The 24,613-nt window shown below is 46.8% G+C and overlaps 1 protein-coding gene across 1 annotated transcript in view; it reads right to left on the bottom strand.

Annotated features, from left to right (window-relative positions):
- Positions 1-732: 732 nt before the first annotated feature.
- The window catches only part of SLC15A2 (solute carrier family 15 member 2), an 85,093-nt gene continuing 61,212 nt past the window's right edge, over positions 733-24,613 (bottom strand). Inside the window, exon 21 of the mRNA XM_068138992.1 lies at positions 733-1,154. Coding sequence (XP_067995093.1) covers positions 1,110-1,154 — 45 coding nt within the window. The 3' untranslated portion in view covers positions 733-1,109. The remainder of the gene's footprint in view (positions 1,155-24,613) is intronic.

Below are 24,613 nucleotides of genomic sequence, written 5' to 3'. Positions count from 1 at the left end.
CCCCATGCCCAGGCAAGGATGGGATGGTGGGATGCTTACGGGGTCCACATGTTTCCCTAATGCTTTATGGGCTTGGCTGAAACACCAGGGGGGCATGGAAAGCCCCAGAAATCATTTTCTTAAGTTCTGTCCTGAAGGCTTTTCCTCCTTCCTGCTTTCAAATTAATTTATTTAATTTCCCCCCTTGAAACAGAGACTAATGGTGCTGAATCCGAAAGCACAGCTCTTTTGTCTCGCCTTGCGAGGAAAGAAAATAGCCTTCCCTCCCCTTTTAATGCCCTTGCATGAAAAATCTCCTGGCAAAATCTCCATTTATCAAGCCAGACTGAAGGGCACACAACAGAGGAGCTTATTGCCCTGTTTGCCTTTTGCCTTGTACCTCTGCTTGTGTTATCAAGTGGAGTGATTAAGAAGATTGCTTTTTCTTTTGAGTGTGGTAGGACAGAAAATTTACAGTGAAGGGAAGCAGGGAAGGACATGGGTGCAGCTTTACAGAGATGTCAGAGTGTTTCCTAACCGTTAAGAGAGAGACACCATATTTGAGGCACAAGGTGATTTTCAGCATCAATGTGTGGTGTGCCCTGTGTCACTGAGGCACTGAAGCCTGAAGCTGCTGATGGAAGGCTCCAGGCTGGGTCTCTGATGATGCAGACAGGTCAGCCACCGCTGTCCCAAGCACAGGCAGCCACTCTGCCATGTTTACACAGAATAATATTGATGCTTTTCACTGATTTCAACACAACCTTTAAACAATTATTTATGGAATTAATAGAGAAATCATAACCCAATAACATTTTAAAGCAATTATTTGCTACAAATGAACACAAATGGGTTTGATATATAACACATTAACTCCAGCAGTGGGGAAATTCATCCTCATTAGAAGTGCACTCGGGCTGCAGCATGTTCATCAGGGCACTCGGCTCCAGGGTCTCTGTGAAACCCTTCATTAGCTGTAAATCCATGTTTTCTTCCTTCTCATCTAAACTCCTCATGACTTTCACTCTTGAGTAACATATGTCCGTGGTGAGCTTTTCCTTTTTGTCCCTGAACTGCTTCACTTTGTCCCATTTAATCACCCAGACGGTGTGGAAGGATGCAGCCCAGCCCTAAGGCTCATCTGCTCTGAAGTAAGTTTTTCTTGCACCAAGAATCTGTATCAGACAAAGAGAGCATATTAATGCCAGCCCCCCCTCTGCCAGTAGCCAAATTCAACAAGAAAAGGGGAGATGAGTCCAGGTACCCACAACAATCTCAGTGGGACAAGGCAGAAGCCACTTGCTAGTCCTCCCAGTCAAACTCAGTCACCTGACCGAACAGGGACCATGCCTCAAATCAATCATCAGAGAAGATATTTTGTGGGTATAATGCAGTTTCTTACACTTAATTGCATTCCTGCATAATTAGATTACCTTCTTTGGCACCTATTTATTTGTACCAAAGGCACACACTTTCCACCTTTTATTTTTATCCTCCCAGACAGCTGACATTGGACAATGCAATCAGTGGTGACATAAGGTTTCTGGTTTGATTAATGAGAGAGCAAAGTTCTAGGGGAAAGAGAGGCAGAAAAACAGGGGTGGAGGAGGACTCATGATAATTCTGGATGATTAGGGTTAATTTCCCTGTTTTGCTGCCAGTTGCAGTTTCCCAGGCAGAACTGTTGGGCTGTAAAGGTCTGGAGATATCCCACAGGTGCTCACGGTGATGATGAAGTGGGCTGCCTGGTGCAAGCTGCCGAGTTGCTCATGGGATTCAGTATTGTCCCTCTGCTGCTCATGGAGTCCTGCCAGGATTGGGCAGGGGAAGCAATGGGACAGGAACCAGGATGTTGTCCCAGAAGATTCAGCCACGGCAGCAGGGTGGAAGGAGAAGGTTGGTTTGCTGTAGAAGCACCATATGGAGGCTGTTACTAGCGGTGATCCGTGGTGCACTGCCATTGCACTATGTGGGCAGCAAAACACCAAACCTGGCTGTGGTTTCTGCCAGCAGGTTTCCCCATATGGAAAACCAGAAAGTGCCTGTCTGCAGCATCCTCCCTCCTCTCCCTCTGATGTGACTGGCTCACTCCCTGAACAGTCATAAGCCATAGCACTGGGTGCACCTCATCTTTTCATGGACATGTTATCCCTTAATTCTGATGATACCTCATGGCAAGTCAGTCCAATTAAATATTTCCTTTATGTGTATCGATGCTGTCACACTGTAAACATTCGACTTTCCCTCTGGTGCCTGTGTAACAGCTGCAGATGGATGTGACCACATTTGCTCTTCTCTCACTCCCTGCTCCTACCCTGACTGTTGGCCTCACCTCTATCACCCTGCTTCGCTCAGTATTTCATTGAAGACTGAGGAAGTGAAATCTCATCTGGACAGACCTCAGCAGGAGTAGAACTGCACCAAGAGAGCTTTTATTTTTGTTAAGCCAGAAAGCACATCTCCTCCTTCAGCTTACATGAATCACCATCATGCTCGAGATAAACCAGGAACACCTGGATTCCTGGGCTGCCTCAAGTGCCTGGTTTGCTAATGGATGTGTATGACATCCCCACACTCACAACAGCCTTTATTTTCAAGGTATGTGATTTAGTTTAGGGAACTCTCAAGTCTCAGGAAAGCAAAATGAGCAGAGACTTGCCTCCTGCCCAAATAAAGCACAGGTGATGTATAACATGTTCCCCTAGTGCTGTGAGTTTGCCTTGCTCTTTCATGACTTAAGTGTCACATGAAGCTCATGGAAATGGAGTTTTGCCTGTTTCTTATTACATTTTGCCATCTCCATGGCCTCTCTGGCCAGGTGGGATCCTGCCAGCCACAGGTTAATGTCCCAGGTACTCTCCCCAGTGCCTGGGAGCCCCTGAGGCACTTTCTCCTGCCTGTCCTTCTCTCATGACTGCTGGTGCTGGGTCCACAAACCACTCTCCATCGCCTGAACCAGCTGTGGCAGCCCTGGGAGATAAAGGTTCCACATCAAAGCACACCATGCAGCAGAAAATCTGATATGCTCCTTCAGCAGAGTGCAAATCTGCTAGGAAAGCATTGCTTAGGAGACAGGATATTTATGCACAGCAAAACCTTTCAATGAGAGAGAGATGCCCCCCACTGTGGCCACATCAGGAGTGATTTCAAAGGGTTTCCACCAGCCAGTTGACCCACTGCTCTTCACCCAACACTATCACACAGGTTGGGGGGGGAGGAGGAAGGGGATATGTAAGGGCATTTATGGTCATCCATGGTGGGGCTGGCCTGTGTGGAGATGGGTCAGGTGCAGAGGCAGATGGTGGTGACGGGACATGAGTTCCCATTCTCAGGCATTTGTGTGCATTTGGGTATCTTCAGAGCGATGTCAGCACTGCTGAAAGTGCTGGTGGTAAGGAAGGAGCCTTTTCCAACAGAAACATACTCTTAGTTATTTCTAGGACTTCAAATGTTACCCATGCCTCACGCCCTGTGGCAGCCATGGGAGCAGACTTGCCACAGTTGTCTTTGTGGAGGGCAGAAGTTTGGAAATAACAGGAAGCTTTTATCCAGAACAAAACCTTTGTCATAAAGTGTCAGAAAACAAATTTCTTTCTCAATGGGCCCCTTGGGGCCTGAAAAATAAATATCTGAGGATTCATGTTCTCTCTGGAGACTTTCAAGACCTGCCTGGATGTGTTCCTGTGCGACCTGTGCTAGATTCTATGGTCCTGCTCTGGCAGGGCAGTTGGACTCTATGATCTTTGAAGGTCCCTTCCAACCCCTAACATCCTATGTTCCTATGTAGCAGTAAGAGTCAACAAAAATCTTTGAAGCAAATGGGCTATTGAGGAGTTATGTGTGGAGAGGAATGGATGGATTCTTCTTGAAATCTCCTCATAGAGGTGCCCCGAGATAATGAAGACACAGTAGGTGCATTAGTAAAAAATCCTCTTTTTAATAACTGCTATACCTTCTGCTTTTCCTAAAGCAATGGTTTACCAGATGGAAAATCCACTTAAAGGTTTTTATCTAGAAAGGAGACTGCAGTCATCCAGCGGGAAGGAGCCCCCTTTGTTCTCTGTCCCCTCAGGGACAGAAGGGAAGGCCATACCTGTCTGTGTAATACTCAAGAGATGTAAAACCCTTCTTTTCCCCCACAAGAGGTGGTCACAAGATGATCTAAGGTCCACAGCCAACTTTATGGTAGCAAAATGCAAGGAGGAATTTGGAAATGTATGGAAATAAAGTGGTTCCCAGCTGAGGCACCACCAGACACATCCCCTGTGGAGCACCTGATGGCCAGAAAACTCACTGGGCTGAGCCCTCCCTGTTCCAGAGGCTGGGCTTGCTGCGTGGAGATGCCTTTGGCTCCCCTGGGACCCCCCCAGCCCTCAGAGCAGCGGCTGTGCCCTGCCCATCAGCCCCCTGCCGTGTTCAAGCCAGCTGCATAAACACGGTCCCAGTATGCGGCACTTGTTCTGCTGCTTGTAATGGCATTTGCCAGCCCTGGAGGGGAGTTTTTCAGGCACCCCCTGAAGAAGGAGTGAGTTTTACATCAGTGCCGAGCTCTGCTGCGGAAACATCGCGCCCTGCTTTAATTATTATCGATTTTCATTTTTCTGAGGAAATGCTGGGCCTCTCTAAACCTCCCCTGCTGCTGACTCCAGAGATCTCGGAGTGATTTTGGCTGAGCAAGCGTTTCTCTTGCAAACCTAAAAACCTAAATATTGATGCTACAGCTGTGTAAACAGCCCAGCCTCCAAGGGGGGGTATTTATAGCAGTCTTGGATTACAGCGAGGCACTAAGATTGGCACGTCGTGCAAACTCTGGCACCTTCTTTTGTTGTTTATTGCACTTTGGGCTCAGCATCCTCAGCCTCCTTTCTAAGGGTGTTTTGCTCTAATTATTTACATGGCAAATCCAGATGGATAGGAAGGAGATGGTCATTACTTTGTGTTGCATCATCTCTCCGGACGCCAAATGTACATCTGCTTGAATGCAGCAGTTTAAAACCATCCAACGTTAAAAAGGAGAGGGGAAAAAAAAAACCACCACCAAACCAATCTGTTGCTAAAACACAACATGCAGGAGGGAGAAATATTATTCCTTAGTGTACATCCAAAGACTGTGTTTCCACTCTTGGAATCGCCCTCCACAGACTCTTCTCACAGAGAAATTATTTCCTCAGCGGTGAAGAAGTGGGAGTCTTGTTTACAAAAGCTGACCTAGAGGTTCTATTACCCATAACTTTCTGCTCAAAAGCTGGGGGAAAGCCTGATAAAGTACCAAAGAGATTGCAGACCCCCTCCCTGATTTTGGTCAGGGTCTTCCTGCACGGTAAACAGGGGCTTTAAACGTCTGTGTGTGCAGCATCTCTGTGGAGTCACTCCCAGCTTTGGCTAGCTGCCTGCAGACATCACTAATGCTGGGTGAGGGGGGAGTGTGAGGAGATGAGAACTGCAAGGAATGAGCAGCCTGAGTTAAACGCAGTTCAAAGCAGATAAAGAAAGAAAAAACTGCAGCTTGCTTTTCAAACTGTCACACCAGCCAGGACAGCCTCCAGCCTCAGGCTTGCCCTCAGTGGGGCTTTAAAGTGTATTTGGGGCTTCATCCAAGCAGGAAGATGACTTGGTCTCAATCTCATAGGAAACGAGTGAGGCATCCCCAAACCAGCCTCAGCCTGTGGTGGAGCTGGTCACCAGGGAGGCAGAAGGGTAAGACCCCCAGGACCACCTCCCAGACTCCCACATCATTTCTGTGCCTCCTCAAGCAAGCACCCACACCTCAGCAGGAGGGGTATGCAAACACCCGCGGGTGGGTTTGCCCTAAAACACTTCACCCCGAGTGGCAATGCTGCTGGCACCTTGCCTGGGCAGCAAATCGATTCTCCACATAAACAGACCTTGAGTGGCAGGTCCAGCAGGCACCTGGCATGGGAGTGAACATGAAGATCAAACCCCCAGGTGGGAAGGGGACTCAGATGGGAGTTTTCAAAAGCAGTTTCTGCTCAGCCTTCAGCATTTCAGGGCCTCGGGCACCTTGAACAGGGACAGTTAATCAGAATACACCAGCCCCAAGCACACGTTCAAGCCTTTTGACAGGTTTGATTAAAATGAGACATATGCTCCAGGTTCCATGCAGGAACAGAGCTCAGGCTTCCAGCCAGGGAGGCCTTGTACTGGCTTGCCTGGCATGGTTAATATTAAGCAAACAAATTCTAATAGGGTAACATCCCCAGAAAGACAGGGTTTGAATTTTCAGGTACAGCCGAAAAGCTGGTGAGTGAGGGCTCAACTTTTTCCTGGTTTTCACTGGGGAAGCTGTTATGGTTTGCCAAGTGGTGCTGGAGAAATAAGGATTAAAACCAGCTCCTTATGCTCTGCCACTTAATTATTTTTAAGAGCTTTACAGTGAACCACAATTTGGCCCTTCTTCTGAAAATGAGAACACAGAGACACCTTGCTCTCAACCAGCTGCCTTGTACACCCCAAAATGTGCAGTAGCCAGACATGGAAGCTTTTCCACCCAAATACTAAACATGAAATGGTAAGGAAGAAATGGGAGGTAATTCAAGCCTCCTAAAATGAGTATAAATCCATTTACATTTACAAACTCTGTAATTAAATAATAAACCAAAATATTATGGCTCATGCTCTAAATGTGAATTCATTTTCTAAAAGAGCATATATCTAAAATTGCATTACAGCCCCTTGTTTGTTTAGCCTGCTGCACTCCCTGCTTGCAGGAAGGGGAAAAAAAGTCATCACAGAGGAGAGGGAATGAAATTTCCAAATCACAGAGCCACAGCAGGTCCCTTCTACTTTAGTCTGGAGGGGTTCAGACAGGCTTTTCATAGTATCATAGTATCAGTCAGGGTTGGAAGGGACTACAAGGATCATCTAGTTCCAACCCCCCTGCCATGGGCAGGGACACCCCACACTAGATCAGGCTGGCCAGAGCCTCATCCAGCCTGGGCTTAAACACCTCCAGGGATGGGGCCTCAACCACCTCCCTGGACAACACATTCCAGGGTTTCACCACTCTCATGGTGAAGAACTTCCTCCTCACATCCAGCCTTAATCTCCCCACCTCCAGCTTCATTCCATTCCCCCTAGTCCTACCACTACCTGAGATCCTGAGAAGTCCCTCCCCAGCCCTCCTGTAGCCCCCTTCAGATACTGGAAGGCCACAATTAGGTCACCTGGGAGCCTTCTCTTCTCCAGACTGAACAGCCCCAACTCCTTCAGTCTGTCCTCATAGGAGAGGTGCTCCAGCCCTCTGATCATCCTCGTGGCCCTTCTCTGGACACCTTCCAGCACGTCCATGTCCCTCTTGTAATAGGGGCTCCAGAACTGGATGCAGTACTCCAGGTGGGGTCTCACCAGAGCTGAGTAGAGGGGGAGAACCACCTCCCTTGACCTGCTGGCCACACTTCTCTTGATGCAGCCCAGGATCTGATTGGCTTTTCCTCCCTGTGTTGTTGCAGCTGTTGAGGTACCTGTGGCAGTGTCAGCATCTTCCTTCTCTGTGGCAGAGGAGCAGGTACTCGACCATATCCCATGCCCAACCTGATCCTGATGAAACTCTGTGCCAGAGCCTTTCCCCACTGTGTGACCTGTCCCTAAGGAGATTGCTTGGAGATGGTTGCTCTGTCTTATCACACAGGCCAAAACACAGCAAAGACTCAGGTGCTTGTCTATCCTCTGTGTCCTCCATTGGCTTCTCTTTTTAGGGACTATTTACTTTGTGTCCTCTTGGGGTGTCCTCTGTGTGCTCAGCCCAAACCACAGCCTCATGCTGGCACTGCTGAGACCCACAAGTTGCTTATCAACAGCTTGTGCCAAGGCCAGAGTGCAAGTGGCTTCAGGAACCTTCTCAGTTCAGAGTCTCCCTCACCATCCTCTCAACATCATTTACTGCTTTATGAATACTTAAAGGTCTCATGTACATCTGCACAGCCTGCTGCAACAAAGTTTCCCCATGCACAGCAAGAAAGAGTTCAATGCAGTGATGTGATGGGAACAACAGAACAGCTGCATCTGACCGCAGTGTCTGTCACCTGCCCCATCCTAACCCTCCTCTCCACCCCAAGGGAAATGCAATGCACCAAAGACCCTTATCTCCACATGTCAAGATCACCTAAACTCATCTGTCTCTCCTTCCCCTTTTTCTTTATTCTTTTATCCCACTGTGCTGCTGAAGTGGCACAGGCAGCCTCTGTCCTTCAGAGCTTCTCCTTCACTCCTCTGCGTGTGAGAGCTAAGTGCCTTTAAACGCACTCACAGCAAGGATCACTGCAGGGTCCTCATCCTGCTCATGGGTGCAATAAGCAATGCAAATAGCACAAATAAAGCGTTTGATATTTAATGATCCCTGCACTGGATGGGGAGATGTGCTCTTGAGCAGGAGTTGCTTTCTCAAGCGGTGCAATGCACAAGGACCTCTGTCTTTCATGACTAATTGAGACTTAATGATTTTCCTTTATCATCCAAAATGAAAACAAAGGGTTTAAAGGGATGTCTCATTGCAGCACTGTGGGTCTTTCTGTTCTTTTATTATTCCCCACGCTAATAGCTATGCTTTGACTTGCCTTTCTGAACCCTGATTCTCCCTGGTGTCACTGATGCGTTTGTATTACTGTCCCATTGCCTCTAACAACCAAAACAAAACATCCAAGCACAGCTCACACAGCCTCTGCCAAGAGCAAAGGTGCCCAAATCATCCCCATTATCCACACCATCCTCTAAATATCTGTGGATTTGGGCATTCTGAACCAAGTGTAAGTTCCCAGAGTTGCAAGTTCAGGCTCAGTCGTCCTGGTACAGGTATGTGTCTTACCTCAAGGCAAAGGGGACAAGCTCACCTCCAGCTTTCATGACAACAATGCAAATAGGGCAGAGTAGATCTTGGTGCAATGATGCTTCATTCCCTGCAGCCTAGAAGCAATGTTTCTGCATGAGCTGCTTGCTCGCCCTGACTCCCTGGAAATGAAGCCCACTGCCTCCCTCCCCAGCACACTCATGTACCAGCTGCAGGGTGCATATTTAAAATGGAGGGCAAAGGGGAGACTTGGTTTTGCCAGTGTCCTGGGGGGAAAAAATAAAATAAAAAGGAAAAAAAAGGAGTTGAGATAGAGTTTTACTGGAAATTATATCATGTATGATTACTCTAGCCTGTGTGCAGAAAAAGTGCAGCCAAATGCAGAAGCAGCAGAAGCCAGAGACTTCCCCCACTCCCCAACCCACAGCCAGCTCAGCAGAAAAGACCAACACCCCAAAACCTGAAAACCAAAAGCATCAACTGGAACAGGAAGCTTCTTGTGTCACAATCTGAAATTCAAGCCCCATGAGCCAACAATTCCATTTTGAAGCTGGCATGACAGCAAAGTGGTATTGAATATCAGCAGCAGATTCAACTCAACCCACAACAGCCAGGAAAACACCCAGGATGTGCATCACAGGTACCTGCATTCCAGAAGAGGCACAGGTCTAAGGCAAAGATGGTAGGGTGGGGGCAAAACTGCAATTAATCTTGCAGCAATGCCATTCTGCAAAATGCAATGGCTTGAATCAATTGACAGCTCTTTCTGGCCATCTGCTGTAATTTAGGTTAGGCTCCAAGGTGCCACTGCAGCCCCATGACATTTCCAAGCTGCTGCCTTTCTGCAAAGCCACCTCCTTGAGACACCAGCACTGGGGTTAATTGGCATCGACAGGAAAATTTACTGCTGGAAGGAGTAAAACAAATGCAGGATGTGTAGGAGCTAGTGGGAACAGATCCATGCTGCTGCCAGGGCCCCAGTGGCCTCTTGTGTGGTAGGAGTGGGTGTCAGCATCCAGGACAGCAGCAGCTCTATGTCCAGCCCAACCCCAGGCGCCTTTGCCTCAGCATCCAGATGCAGCCAAAACGCTGGTGTGGAAACCCCATAGGCATCAGTGCCATCAAGTGTACATGGTTCCTCTGTGCCCATGGAAAAGACTGAGGATGGATCTGGTCCTTTCAGCCACCACTTCTCCATTTCAGGCACTGACATCAAGCTCAGTGCTGGCAGGATCTCAAGGAGGATAAAAACAGAGCCAGAGGCCAGCCACAGGCTACTGAAATGCAGGGCTGGCTGTTGTGAGGACCATGGCTGCCCCCCACCTCACTCGTCCCCAAGTGATGCACCAGCTGTGGCACAGAGCTGCAGGCTCCAGTCTCTTTTCTAAGTATTCCTCACCACCTTCAGTGCCATTAATCTCACTGTTTCAATTAACAGACCTGAGCTACTGAGCAGACCTGTTCTGTGCTAATATGTTATTAATTGGGTCAGGTTGGTTGGCAGACATATCAAGTGCTGTGAGGCTCTGGGCTTTCATCTTCCGGTCCAGCCTCATTTCATTTATCTAATCATCTCCCCAGTGCCACAGAGGCCCCCTTTGCTTTTTCCCTCTCCACTCACTCTCGAGGCAGTCAGATAGGTGTTCTGCACTGTCTGGTATCAGCCATGTACTGGAGAAAGCCACATCTAATGCACAGTACTCTCCCAAGAAAAATCAATGAATGTTTACATTACTATTCTACAATCCCTATTTCAAAGTAATTCATGGCAGGACCAGTGCTATTAATTTTATTAAGCCATTATTAGTGCACAGATATTATTCTGCTCCATTGATCCTAAACTGATGCAATTACCACTTACAAAGCTAGCACTGTATGTCTGAAAATTTTCAGTTCTATTTGCAGTCTGAAGCTGTACATTAAAATTGTGCCAAGCGAGAAGCTGCTGCTGCTGCTGCTACTGCTGCTGGAAATTGGGAAAAGCTGATTCAAAACAAACAAGGAACTGCCTAAATTTTATGATTTAAACCCTTTTAAAGTGGAGGTACTGAGAGCAGCCTGGTCCCAGCCATTCCTGAATGCACCATGCCAAAAGGAGAGACATACTCAGATGCTCTCTTCAAGGCTCCCGGATCCTATAGTTCATAGATCACTTGTTACTCTGATGTGAATGGGAAAATTTACACACAAAACTAAGCTTTGCTCTGTCTGCACAGAAAATAAGCTAAAAGCCAGGACAAGCCATGAACAGCTGGCTGCACATTTCACTCAGGGAGTTTCACTGAGAGGCCTCAGATATAGCCTAGCCTAGCCTAGCCTAGCCTAGCCTAGCCTAGACTAGACTAGACTAGAGTAGACTAGACTAGAATAGAATAGACCAGGTTGGAAAAGACCTTTGAGATCATCAAGTCCAACCTATCACCCAACACTATCTAATCAATTAAACCGTGGCATCCAGTCTCTTCTTAAACACTTCCAGTGATGGTGACTTCACCACCTACCTGGGCAGCCCATTCCAATGGCTAACAACTCTTTCTGGGAAGAACTCCTTCCTAACATCCAGCCTAAACCTCCCCTGGTGCAGCTTGAGACTGTGTCCTCTTGTTCTGGTGCTGGTTGCCTGGGAGAAGAGACCAACCCCCACCTGGCTACAACCTTCCTTCAGGTAGTTGTAGAGAGCAATAAAGTCTCCTCTGAGCCTCCTCTTCTCCAGGCTAAGCAACCCCAGCTCCCTCAGTCTCTCCTTGTAGGGTTTGTGCCTGAGACCTCTCACCATCTTTATTGCCCTTCTCTGGACATGTTCCAGCAGCTCAACATCTTTCCCAACCTGATCTCCTTGTCCCCTCCATGTAATTTAAAAAAAGCATAGCAGAGCAGTGTGAGAAAATTAAGTGAGAAAAAAACAATGGTGGAAATTGCCAGGGCCTCAAACAAACATCTCCAGGAAATTCAACAGCACAGAGTGACCATCTGATCATTAGAAGCTTGATGGGTACCGTAGGAATCCTCATCAGTGATGTCCACCCCATTGAGAGGCCATGAGGGTGCTCAGTACGGGCTTACACAGCATAAAAAACTTCTCTTTAGTCAGCAGGAATTAAAAAATGCAGTTTAAAATAAAAATAAGGGCTCAAGCTTAAGCAGCCTGGAAAAACATTAGCTCAAACACATCCTTCTGATCATGGACAGAAATATGTTTTGTGTGTATTGGAACGTCAGTAAAAAAGTGCCACTCAAGGGATGAGACAAAAGAGAGAAGACAGTCTCTGCCCCAGGATCTTGCCCTTTAAATAAAAGGGGATGGATGGATGGATGGATGGATGGATGGATGGACAGACAAACAAATGGATGGAGATAGTGAAGAATGAACCAAGGAGAAGAGAGCAGCCATCCCAACTGCAGTGCCAGCAGCCTCACTGCTGTTAAACTGATGATAGACAAGGATTTGAAGGAAACCTATGGTACCTACTGATACCCTTAGCAATGTAAACAGATGGAAATTGGGCTGCTAGGAGGCCTGGTAAACTGGGACTTGTAGTCTTTGCAGTGCACACTACTGGAGAGGGTCCTCCTTTCTGCTAACTCTTTGGCCAGGAATTGTTTCAGAGTGGCAGATGTGTTTGTTCAGGACATTCAGGTGGACCTGAGGCAAATAACTGCTCTGTCAAACACATTTTAAAACACCATGAAGTAACACATGATCATCCTTCTCTAAAAATTAGGCCAAATAAGATTTTTAGACTATTTGTATGAGAAGACTTGTGGTAGTTTTTAGCAGCATCAGGTCACTGTAGATGTAAATCATCTGGATTTGGAGAGCAAGGCCAAGTTACACCAGCTGAGACTGGCCCAGCATGCCCCCCAGAATAACATAAAAAGGTATTGTAAAACAACTGGTTCCTGGCAACTGGTTAATGCTCTGTAGAGGATGATTGATTTATGGGACCTACTGCACTCAGCTAAAGTACTTGTTCGACATTATAAACCAGCAGCCTTGTCTCATGCAAAACAAATAAAAGAAGATATAAATTACATGCTTCTCTCCACAACTGAGAGATGTTCTCAGACTCACTCGAGAGGCTCTGCAGGATGGCTGTATAGTGCTGAGGGAGGGCCTGTGCCAGAGGCCGGGTGAACTGCCCTGCAGTCAAGTTGCAGGAGCAGAGGCCACACAATTTGCTTGGGATGCTCCTTGCTGCCAACCTCCTGGTCCCAGCAGGCCCCAGCACTGAGATTCACTGTGGAGAGCAATGGTGGCAGCATCCCTGAGACAGCAATGACCTTCTGACTGGGGTGCTTTGGAGACAGAGGAGTGGGCACAGTGACTTCCCAGACCAAACAGTTCCTACTCTGATCATGAGAGAAGTTATTTACACGGTGGTGCTGAAAACTAAGTTCAGATTCCTGAGCATTTTGGCTGATGAAAAAGTGGGTTTTAGTGTTTCCTCTCTCTTGTAATTTTCAAACCATTTAAAGCATGCCTAGGTGGGGTTCTTTAATCCTTTTGGAAAATGGAGGGCTGGGGTTAAAGCTTCCTTTCCCTGTGGGTGCTAGCAGGTATCACAGTATCACAGTATCACTTAGGTTGGAAAGGACCTCGAGGATCATCGAGTCCAACCTATCAACACAGACCCCATGACTAGACCATGGCACCAAGTGCCACGTCCAATCTCCCCTTGAACGCCTCCAGGGTCGATGACTCAACCACCTCCCTGGGCAACCGGTTCCAATGCCGAATGACTCGCTCAGTGAAGAACTTCCTCCTCACCTCGAGTCTGAACCTCCCCTGGCGCAGCTTGAGACTGTGTCCCCTTGTTCTGGTGCTGGTTGCCCGGGAGAAGAGGCCAACCCCCTCCTGGCTACAACCACCTTTCAGGTAGTTGTAGAGGGCAATGAGGTCACCCCTGAGCCTCCTCTTCTCCAGGCTAAACAATCCCAGCTCCCTCAGCCTCAGGTACAATATGACCTGAATGCTGAAGAGGCTTTGGGAGCCCTGAGCATGAACTGAGCCCGCTTACAACTCTCGCCAGGCAGTTCAGAAGCACAATAGCTCAGAGTCTGTCCCCAGTGCTTGACACCCTTCACCATGGCTTGAAACCCTCTTCTGCCTCTCCATCCAGGCAGCTCAGAGTCCCTTGTTGGAAAGTGCAATACGATTTGGCTCAGCAGCATATCAGGATCTGTTTTATTTTATGTGCCCACACAAGCCTGCATGCAGGGATAGATCAGATTAACATGGCTGATGAAAAACATCCTCCTCTTTATCCCCTCTGACAGCAGCAAGCCTTTATCAACACTCTGAAGTCAAAGTTTTCTCAGCAGTAAGTTTTCTGCCTTGGGGGTTCAGGCATTTTTCCAGTAGAAGTTTTCTATTTTGTCTTCAAGAAAAATCAAAACATTTTGATTGAACATTTTTCAGCCATCTTTATGCATTAGACATGGTGGCAGACAGGCCTGGCACATCAACATCTGCTCCTTCTCACTGGATTAAATTTAATATCTGGTGTATGAGCAGTAAACCTCCCTCAGAGCTCCACTGGGGTCAGCAAAATGAGACATAGCTGGCTTGGAGAGAAGAAAATAGCTCTTTTTCTGAGGGTTTCCAAATGCTTTCCCAGAGTGACCCTCTCATCGTTTTATCCCCTCTTACAAAGCTACCTTCATAATGCCCTGCAATGAGGCTTTAGGGAGGACAGAGTTATAAATTACAGCTCAGTGAATCTGCCACTCACTGCTGCTAATATACTGCATTTATCCTGGCTGCCGCAGAGGCTGTGGCAGCAAGAGCAGAAGAGAAGGAGAAAAGTAATTACTTCCCGCTCTGCTTGTCACCAAATCCCTTCATCAGCCCTCTCACATCTTTCTCCACTGTGTTAGTGACTCACTCTGCTCCGCCATGCCCAGGCTGGATTCAGTAACTCTGGTGTTAATGGAACAGGAGGACGGGAAAGGGGATGGGCACTGCAGGCACTGCAGCCCCCTCAGCACCCAGCACACTCTGGGCTGTCCTGCTTGCATGCACCAGTTCCCATCAGGCTAAATGGCTGTTGCTTGAATGCCATTAGGATCCCCTAAGACAGCAAGTCTTATCCCAGAAGTATCTCCAGTGTAGAATGAGGGAGAAAATGACATGTCTTCTCTGAGTGTTTTGGTTTTAGATACCCTTCAAAGGTTATAGATGTGAGAGAGCCAATCTCTCTCTGCCAGACAGGACTCGACCTCCACATCCTCATTCAGCAATGTGGATCAGCCAGACATTGAGTGAAAAGCAAAGATACTGAGCCATGAAATGGACCCAAAACAAGGCAAATTTGCAGGTTGGTGCTGAGATTCCCACAAGCAGCAGCATCTCCCTGAGACTTAAAATTAGGTGAGATATCAGAAGCCCTTACCTAGGGCATGCAGTAAACTGAAGACAAAATATTTTGACCAGCATCTGGTGGGCCATTCTACTGTTTTTCCTCAAGTCCTTCAAGGTCAAATACACAACCAACAGCAAGGACCATTTTCCTCCAAGGAAGTGGTGGATGTAGGGACTGCTGTCAATGCAGAGAATGTATCCCACTTAACTGGCCTGGCACTGCCATCTCTGGGGTGCCATGCACAGAAACCAATGTGCCATGTGATAAATTTGATGCATTTCATGCTGAAATTGATGCATCACCCTTGGAATCAAATTTATCACCTTTTTTGTTACACTCCATATACTGAATCAGAGTCACCACCTACTGAATTAAAAACTTCATATGCAGTTCACATCACATCATAAATCAGGCCAAAATGGAATTAAATGCATTGTATGCTAAGAACTCATTTATCACCCTATAAATTAAACATAGGACAAGCCTCCTAAACTGGATGTGCCCAGATATAACCCATGGAGTCCATTGGGGAAAACAAGACACCACTGAAGTCACTGAGGGCTTGGACATTGATTACAGTTATTTTTTTTCAGTGCCAGGACCTGCTGTGTACAAAGTTCACCTCTGCTGGTCCTGGACAAACTTGAAACTTGGGTACCCAGACACTTCTGCTGTTGGTGATTCTCCTGTTGAACCATTCACATTTCCCTCTTGGAGGTTTAGAGAGAAGCCTGGTAGAGAGACGAAATTAGACCCCAGCCATGCTCCCTCATGGGGGAATGGCAACAAGGGGCTTAAATAGTTTTGCATCCCATGCTGGCAACTAGCACACAGTGTCACACACATGCAACACTTCCTGTCTTCAAAGGACCACGTACTATGAAAGGCCAGGCTCAATGTCCAAATACCCCTGAGCTTGAGGGGAGCATCCTTCTCCTAAGCCCTCAGCAGGGCTGTATAGGGCTGGGTCCAGCTGGGGGGTTTCTGAGAACCTGACACTCCTTTTGCAATCTTTGAACTTCAAGGCAACAGGAGAAAAAAGCCTCTCAGGCTCAGGGATTCATGTGGAGCCAGAGCATGCAAGAAGGTTCAGCCCTTGGCAGCAGGCATTGTGAGTCCTGCGTGACAGATGGGAAACAGGAGCACAGAGCAATGGGTACTTGGGTACTGGCTGCTTGAGGCCAAAGTTAGAGACTGGGAGAAAGAAAAGGCTTGAGAACTTATCTAAAACCAGGACACTATTTTCTACCTTCTATCTGCATTAATTTTGGCTTTTGGTAGCACTTGCCTGGGCGTTCTCACAGCACAGGAGTCCCCTGTCCTTTCTCTGCTCCCCAGGGAAAGGCAGCACAAACTCCCAGCTTGTCTGAAATACAATGCAGCCAGATACATCTTTGGATCCAATCCATAGTCTTCCCTTTTATTTTCCTATTCATCTAGTCCTCTCAAAATCTGCTCAGGAGCAATTACAGCCTGTCAGCTAGAAGCTGATGCAACTTCTATTTAATTAGCCCAGCAGCCAATAAAGATCTCATTCATCAATATCTCATGGAAGGTGTTTGGGGGGGTGGGATTTGTCATTTCTTCCCTACATCCAGATGGCTGCAGAGCATCCATCAGTGATCCAATCACATGCATGGACTCATGTGCACATCTGAGGAGACCGACCAGCTGGAAGACATCTGTCTGGAAAGCAGTGACAAGAGAAAATAGTGCAAGACTGTCCCAGATGCTCTGGTAGCAAGTCGCACTGATAACAGTCTCCAGACCATGGCCAACCTAGGCAAGAAGTGATCCTGATAGGATGAATAACTATGGAGAGTTTTTCCTCTTCTGACCCTTTTTGCTGCCCTTCCCAGCAACAGGAAAGGTCAGACATGTCCGAGGAGGGCCAAATGCCAGCAGGATGAACTGGGGAGGCCTGAAGAAGCATGGGGTCTGCCCCATATATGCTGCCTTTGCCCTGGTGTATAAAAGCCCCGCTCACTGTGCTTACACATGGAGAATAAACACAACAGATATGGTAGAGTAGGAGGGGGTGAACTAGTAACCAGACTCTTGGATATCAGAAAAGTTTTGGGGTGTTCAATGTGCCAGAGAAAGTCTTTGGGGTCACACTCTCTTGGCCTGAAAAATTCTCCTTAAACTAACTGCCAGGGTATCAAATACTTGCCATTTCTTCTCCTGCCAGACCATCTAAGCAGGACACACTAGACTGTCTCAGCACAACACATTTAGGCTGGGCTTTTCACAGAGACTGGGCAGGGTGGCCAAAAGGATGGGGAAGCATAAATCTGTATGTGCAAGGTCACTGCACTGGCTTCATGTCACAAAAAGGGGGGGTTGCCAGGTCAGACCTTCAGGACTGGGTCCCTGCAGGAACCCCTTGCCAACACTGTTAGCACTCACCATCACAATTCATTCAACTAAATAAAATAAATCAGTTATCACAGGACAGTTCATGGATTACAAACATGAGTGATGGCATCTTCATAATTAATGATCATGAAAAAGCAGCTTAATAGTTTGGTTCCTTATGGCTCATTTGATTTGTAATACATGGCAGTTGGTGGAAGCAAAGCAGGCAAATGGAACCACTTTACCCTTGGTGTGTCCAGCTGGTAGCTGCACTTCATGAACATGGCTTTTAGGGCTGTTTTTTTCTCAAAGCCTTAATCCCCAACAGCAGAAGAAAGCTGTAGATATGACCACATTGATAGCCATATTCCCAAGCTTGGAAATGCTTGGGGACTGAATGAAGAGCATTTTCTTTCTGCTGCCCTGTACACCCTCCAGGTGTTGTTGGTCAGCAAATCCCTTCTGTCAATCACAGAGAAAATGCCCATTCTCAGATCAGGGCCCCAAGCCACTCAGCTTCTCTGTAGTTATTAAGGGGAACATCATAGCTGGCATATTGCTGTGACTGATACTGTGTCAATCAAGTGGAAAAGTGTTAAGCAAGCCTTAAAAAGAACTCAGATGAAGGCTTAAATACCAGACTAAGATGCCCATATAGTGGGGATTATTCCAGGATTGAAAACACACGTTCAGACATGCTGAAATGGACAGCTGTGCTCCTCTCCCTGCTGCTTCATGCTGGCCATCACTAGTTCCAAAGGAAGTGAGTAATGAGTGTTTGCATTGCAAAAGGGAACGGGCTATTAGCAGAGGGCACAGACAAACTGTAATTGGCATGAATCTGTGTTTTTAATGCTTATCAAACAAAAAGTAATGAAGAAACACTCTCTATTAACACATTATTCCAAGCCAAGCTGTGCTGCTTGCCTGCTTTTATTCTGTTCAATTAAGTCTTGTTTGATTTGGCTTATTTTTGCTTAAGACCAACGTGATACACTACACTCAGAGTTGCCAACTCCAGTCATTTTTGCTGGTGTGACATTTAGTATTTCAGAACTCCTGTGGTCTCCTTTTTTAAGGAGTCTCAGATTTTCTTGCATTAAACCAAAAAAAAATCTGTGGCCAGATCAATTGTGGGGAGATTTATGTGTAGCATCCAGCTTTCCAAACCCAAAAGGCAAACAAAAATAACCCCCAACTAAAAACAAAGAAACAACCAAACAAAACCCCTCAAAAGTGTTATCTTTTAATGTCTGTGATTTTCAAACACTATTTCCGTGGGGAACTCAGCTCATGGCTTTTCTGCTAACAAAAGATGATTTTACTTGAGAAAAAATTCACCTCTCATCTCCAAAGTCCAGCTCACACACACTAGTGAATTCATGTATTGTGTGTGCAAAGCCCACAGTCAGAAACCACAGGGCAGAAATGGCCCTGAGCCCAGGGATGCTTCATGCTTTCTGGAGCTGTGTTTTTCTCCAGAAGATGCTCCTGGTTCCCCTGGGGGTGCATAAGGCTTTCCCATGGGCTGAATCATTTTCCCTTGCTTCACCTGAAGACATCTACACCAGAAACAATCTTTCCTGGCAGATGTTGATGCTTCAGCACTTTCTGTACCCTTTATGCTGTGCTCAGACCTGGAGTAGGCAGAAAAGAAGCTGGACTGGATGTTTCCCAGTGCTGCCTCCAGAGCTCTTCTGGGGAGCAAATCCAGCATGTAATTCTGGATCCAGAGGAGGGCCATAAAAATTATTAGGAGGATGGAGAACCTTCTGTATGGGGACAGGCTGCAGGAGTCGAGGTTGTTCAGCCTCAAGAAAAGAAGGTTCCAGGGAGACCTTATGGAGACTTTCCGGTACCCAGATGGTCCGGTACCCAGAGGGGAAATTTAGGCTAGATATTAAGAAGAAATTCTTTACAGTGACAGTGGTGAGACACTTGCAAAGGTTGCCCAGGTAAGTTGTGGGTGCCCCCTCCATGGAGGTATTCAAGACCAAACTGAGCACAGCCTTGAGCAACCTGGTGTAGTGGAAGATGTCCCAGCCCACAGCAGGGGGCTTGGTACTAAATGATCTTTAAGGTCCCTTCCAACCTAAACCATTCTATGACCTCTCTTTTCTACAGAGGCTCAAAGTGGTCTCCTTGCTCCCATGCTCATGCTCAGAGAGGACCTATCTCTTAAAGCACTTACAATCTGAATAGACCCAGCAAGCTCAGCTCCTTTCGCCAGCCCTTCATGTTAAACGTCTGTATTTAAAATGACTACATAAACTAAGGAATTAGTAACAGGTCTAAGCACTTTACCAGGCAAATCTGATTTCTTCTTAGGCAAATTGGATGGAATAAAGCAAAAAATATTGCTTCAAAGAGGAGATTTAATTCAAAGCACCAGTGCTGGTCTTCCTACTGCACTTGTAGGTCCAGAGAATAAACTTGCTAGCAAACAATCATCTTAAACAAGATCATCATTAATCCTAAATTCAGCTGTCAAAAAGACTGAGATTGCAAACTAAGAGGGGAACAAGGGAAGCTTGGTAATTTGTTTGTTAAATATTTGCAAACTGTCATATCAATAATGGATAATAAGAAAATTTTGCCCCTCCAGAGCTGATGCATAACACAAAGCTTTGCTGTACTGCACCTAAACTATTATCAATGGCACATTTGTTATTATAATAAATGAAAAACAAGCTTCCTGGCTGAAAAACAAGATCAATTTGAGCTCAAGCTATTCTAAATGTTGTAATTAAAATGCAGCATGGATGTTCCTTCAAAAAAAAAAAGAGAAGAAACGAGAGAAGAATAGCCTTACTATAATTACAGATGCCATCCAGCTCTGGCTCAGTAACCTGAGAGGGAAAAAAACAGCCAAAATGGTATTTTGTGTCCAGTCAGACATTTCTCATCTCCAGGGTTTGATGTAGTGCCTAAGCTAACAGAACTTTTCCTACTGGGTCAGGATCCAGCCCCAGGCTCGAGGATTTGATGCAGGGAGTCAGCCTAGATCACACTGAGCTCCCTGTAAATGCCAGGATTTGATTAGCATCCAGCAAAGAAGCCCAGCTGAGCTCTGCCTTGCTGCAAAGAGAACTGTAATTTATGGGAGTGAAAACCCAAAACAACTGTTAGGAGGAGATGAAGAAGCCACCTGTGTGAAAGGTTTCACTACTGGAGCAAGTGCCTTGGGGACAGAAATGGCCAGAGTGACACTCCTGGCCCTGCATCTCAGTGTTACTGGACATGTCAAAACCTGTAGGTGACAAACATGATTCTCACCTTCCTCAGCAATTAGAGGCTCACAGACACTTGCCATAAGCAGCCTGCCACCCTGCAGAACTGGGCTTTTCTTTTGTTCTGACAAAGAAGTGTCTAGTGAGTTACAGCAATCTCACAGTAGCTCTCTAAATAATTGCATTCTCTCATGCCTTTTCATCATAAGTCCCATGAGGTTCATAATACCACATGTGCAATCCAAATTGGCCCATCAGATCGGTTTATCAAAGAGACATAATTTAATCCCCATCTTTGATGGAGACAGGAGTGGTCAAAGTCCACTCTAATGATTTGCTATTCCTCTAACAAGCTGTAAAGGGGATGAAAAACTTTCAGAGTTGAGCCGGTTTGACATAGGTGCATCTTTTAGAATGACCAGGCAGCCAGTACCAGAACAAGAGGACACAGTCTCAGGCTGTGCCAGAGAAGGTTTAGGTTGGATGTTAGGAAGAAGTTCTATACAGAGGGAGTGATTGCCCATTGGAATGGGCTGCCTGGGGAGGTGGTGGAGTCACCATCATTGGAGGTGTTCAGGAGGAGACTTGATGGGGTGCTTGGTGCCATGGTTTAGTTGTTTAGGTGGGTTGGATTGGTTGATGGGTTGGACACGATGATCTTGAAGGTCTCTTCCAACCTGGTTTATTATTCTATTTATTACCAGAACAAGAGGACACAGTCTCAGGCTGCGCCAGGGGAGGTTTAGGCCAGAGGTTAGGAGGAAGTTTTACACAGAGAGAGTGATTGACCATTGGAATGGGCTGCCTGAGGAGGTGGTGGAGTCACCGTCACTGGAGGTGTTCAGGAGGAGACTTGATAGGGTGCTTGGTTGCATGGTTTAGTTGATTAGGTGGTGTTGGATAATAGATTGGACACGATGATCTTGAAGGTCTCTTCCAACCTGGTCTGGTCTGGTCTATTCTATTCTACTCTACTCTACTCTATTCTATTCTATTCTATTCCTTGCTCCTTTCCAGGAGGTCAGGAGGCCCAAGGGGGTGTGACAGGAGTGATGACAGCTAAGAAATGCTGACCAGACAAAAGCAAAAACCCAGAGGAAGGAGGCCAAATGTCTGGCTTCAAGGGAACGATGAACAGCGAACAGCATTAGAACTAAAGGCACTGAAGAGAAGGTTTTCATGGAAAAGCTAAAAGCCCAACCTTCTTCAGAAAAGTGAGGATCAGCAGGAGAAGACTGGAGCAGTGTTTTACTTCATAGCTGTAAGTGAACACAGTCAAATATGCAAAAAGAGAAAAATAAAAGAGTTTTACTAGACAAACCCCAGCTGTTTCTGAAGTACTCGATGGCTTTCAATAGTTTTCTGCTCAAACAGAAGAGGGAACTCAGAGTCTGCACTACAGGAGCTTGAGAAGTGCTGTGGGCTATGAGAAATAGAACAGGAGCCCTTTGGTTTTAAGCAGCATGCACAAAAGGGTAGTGCAAAGAAGGACCAAAGAACTACTCCAGTAGGGATGTCAGTGCTCCGGTAGGGCAATATTGTCACTGCTAGCACAAAGGAATTCTTCATGGCACTATCAAAGTTTTAGTAGAAAATGGATGGGTGATCTGCCTGCAAACAGGCAAGGCCATCTACTTTATACAGAGAGTGCAGCTGCTGAGGACAGCCTCTGGGGGAAGAAAGGAAAGAAAAACAGTAACATTGGCTCCAAAAGGAAAGCCACAGCCAGCAGACAGCAAAGGGTGAAATGCAGATATTACCTAAAATGGCTAATCCCCACAAACAGACTAGCTGGTTAAAAGCATGTCAGTGGGTCTGATGAGAGAGGAGTGAAGGACCTGAATTTGAAGATAGAAGGGCAACCAAGCTGGTGAATGGTCTAGAGAACAAGCATTATGAGGAGTGGATGAGGAAACTGGGATTGTTTAGTCTGCAGAAGGCTGAGGAAAGACCTTATTGCTCTCTACAACTAATTGAAGGGTGGTTGTAGTGAGGTGGGGGTCAGTCTCTTCTCCCTAATATCAGCTGTAGAACAAGGAAATGGCTTGAAAGTGTACCAGGGGAGGTTTACATTGGATATTAGGACAAATTTCTTTATGGCCAGGTACGGGAATAGGCTGTCCAGGGAGATGGTGGAGTCACTGTCTCTAGAGGTGTTTGGAAAACATGTGGGCACAGAACTTAGGGACATGGTTTAATGGCTATGATGGCCTTAGGTTGACAGTTGGACTTGATAATCTCAGAGATCTTTTCCAGCTGAAACAATTCCATAATTCTCTGGGTAGGCAGAGTGGGTGTGCCCCAGTCCTCCCTTACTGCAAGGGAGTGATAAGACGGGGGGACTGCAGAAGCTCCCTTGGGCAGTCCTGAAATAACAGGGCAGCTAATGACACTGGCTGGATGAGGACAGGGGAAAAGTAAATTAAATACACTCTGTGAAAAAGGGAAACTTCCCTCTCTTTGCTCTGCAGATTTTGGACTGTATAAGCATCAGGAAGCAAGGCTGGCACTGACAAACCATGAATGACACACAGGCTGGTCAGTGCTGGGACCTGCAGCCTCTGTAGAGGCATCCAAGCATCTGCTGGCCTCTGCTGAGCTCAGAGTACAGTCAGAGCTGGACTGCACAGCCACACATGTGGGGAGTTGCTGTGACTCACATTGGGTCACCTTCTTGAAAAACAGCAGCTCCTGGCACCTGCTGAATCCCTGCTGGCCTGTGTGACCTCTAAACTGGGCAGGAAAAATCCACATTGGCACAGTACCTTTGAGAGCTTTCTGGCTTTGGTGAGGACAGTGTGAAAGCCTACTTGGAGAGCTTTTATAGCACAATTTAAACAAAGAAAGAGCCCAATCAAAGGCTCCAAGTAGATCTAGGTATGGTCAGACCTCAAAGCAACCAAATTCACCAAGACTTGAAGAAACTTTCCTTATGGGTGGGTGCATAACACAGCAAGGTCTGGGAGTTGGCAGTTACTTGAGAAATGGTCACTGGGGCTGCACAAGTAGATGAAAAAGGAGTGGAAAGTGCTCCACCATGGCCAAGCAGTGCTGGCACAGATCACTATGTCAGGAGGAACAGCTCTACCTAGGCACACAGCTTGCTGCTCCTTGCCCAGCAGATTCACAAGTTTGGCAGTACCACACTAAAAACACAGGTGTCCCAGCAAAACGTGGACACCGGCTTTTAAAATGTCCTGGTCAAGCAGTGCTGGCACTGCTGGCAGAGGAACTGGCCCCATTTCCCCAGCTGCCATGCCCACACTGATGGGAGATCTTTGGTTGCAGATGCAGCCCACTGACCACACACTAGTGCTGTGATGAATACAACCTGAGCAGCTTTGTCCAACTACTTCACAAGGGAAAGATTTGCAAACTGACTGACAGGGGAAGGCTTTGCAAGTGGGAGGCTGGAAGGAGCTGTATGACCATAAACAGTGCATAACCAAGGCCAGGTAAAACAGGCTAGGGCCACAGACAGTGCAAATGGACCCCTCATGGCTGGTAACAGTATTACTTTGGTCTAGAAGTCCTTGAAGCTTGGCATGGTACAATAGAAAACCGGACTGTATGCAGCTAACTGGGAAGAGGATAGATTGGAGGTGCACACTGGGACACTGGGTTACCCAGTGCTTCTGAACTGATTCAGCCATACAAGGCTGTGACAACGAGCCAGAGTCAAAGGAAACCAGGACAGGTGCCCTGTCATCAACCAGGTATTTGGCTCTGTATGATTACTGCCCAAATATCACAGTATCACTAAGGTTGGAAGAGACCTTGAGGATCATCAAGTCCAACCTGTCACCACGGTTAATCCCATGGGTGAGAAGCTTTCCTGGCTGCAGGGAAAGTGGACATTACCCAGAACAATCCCCAAGACA

Source organism: Melanerpes formicivorus, unplaced genomic scaffold (assembly GCF_026170545.1).
Source record: "Melanerpes formicivorus ecotype bairdi unplaced genomic scaffold, bMelFor1.0.p_v2 SCAF_5, whole genome shotgun sequence".
Lineage (NCBI taxonomy): Eukaryota > Metazoa > Chordata > Aves > Piciformes > Picidae > Melanerpes > Melanerpes formicivorus.
Note: the sequence above shows the minus strand (reverse complement) of the source record. Positions and strands in the feature narration are given on the sequence as shown.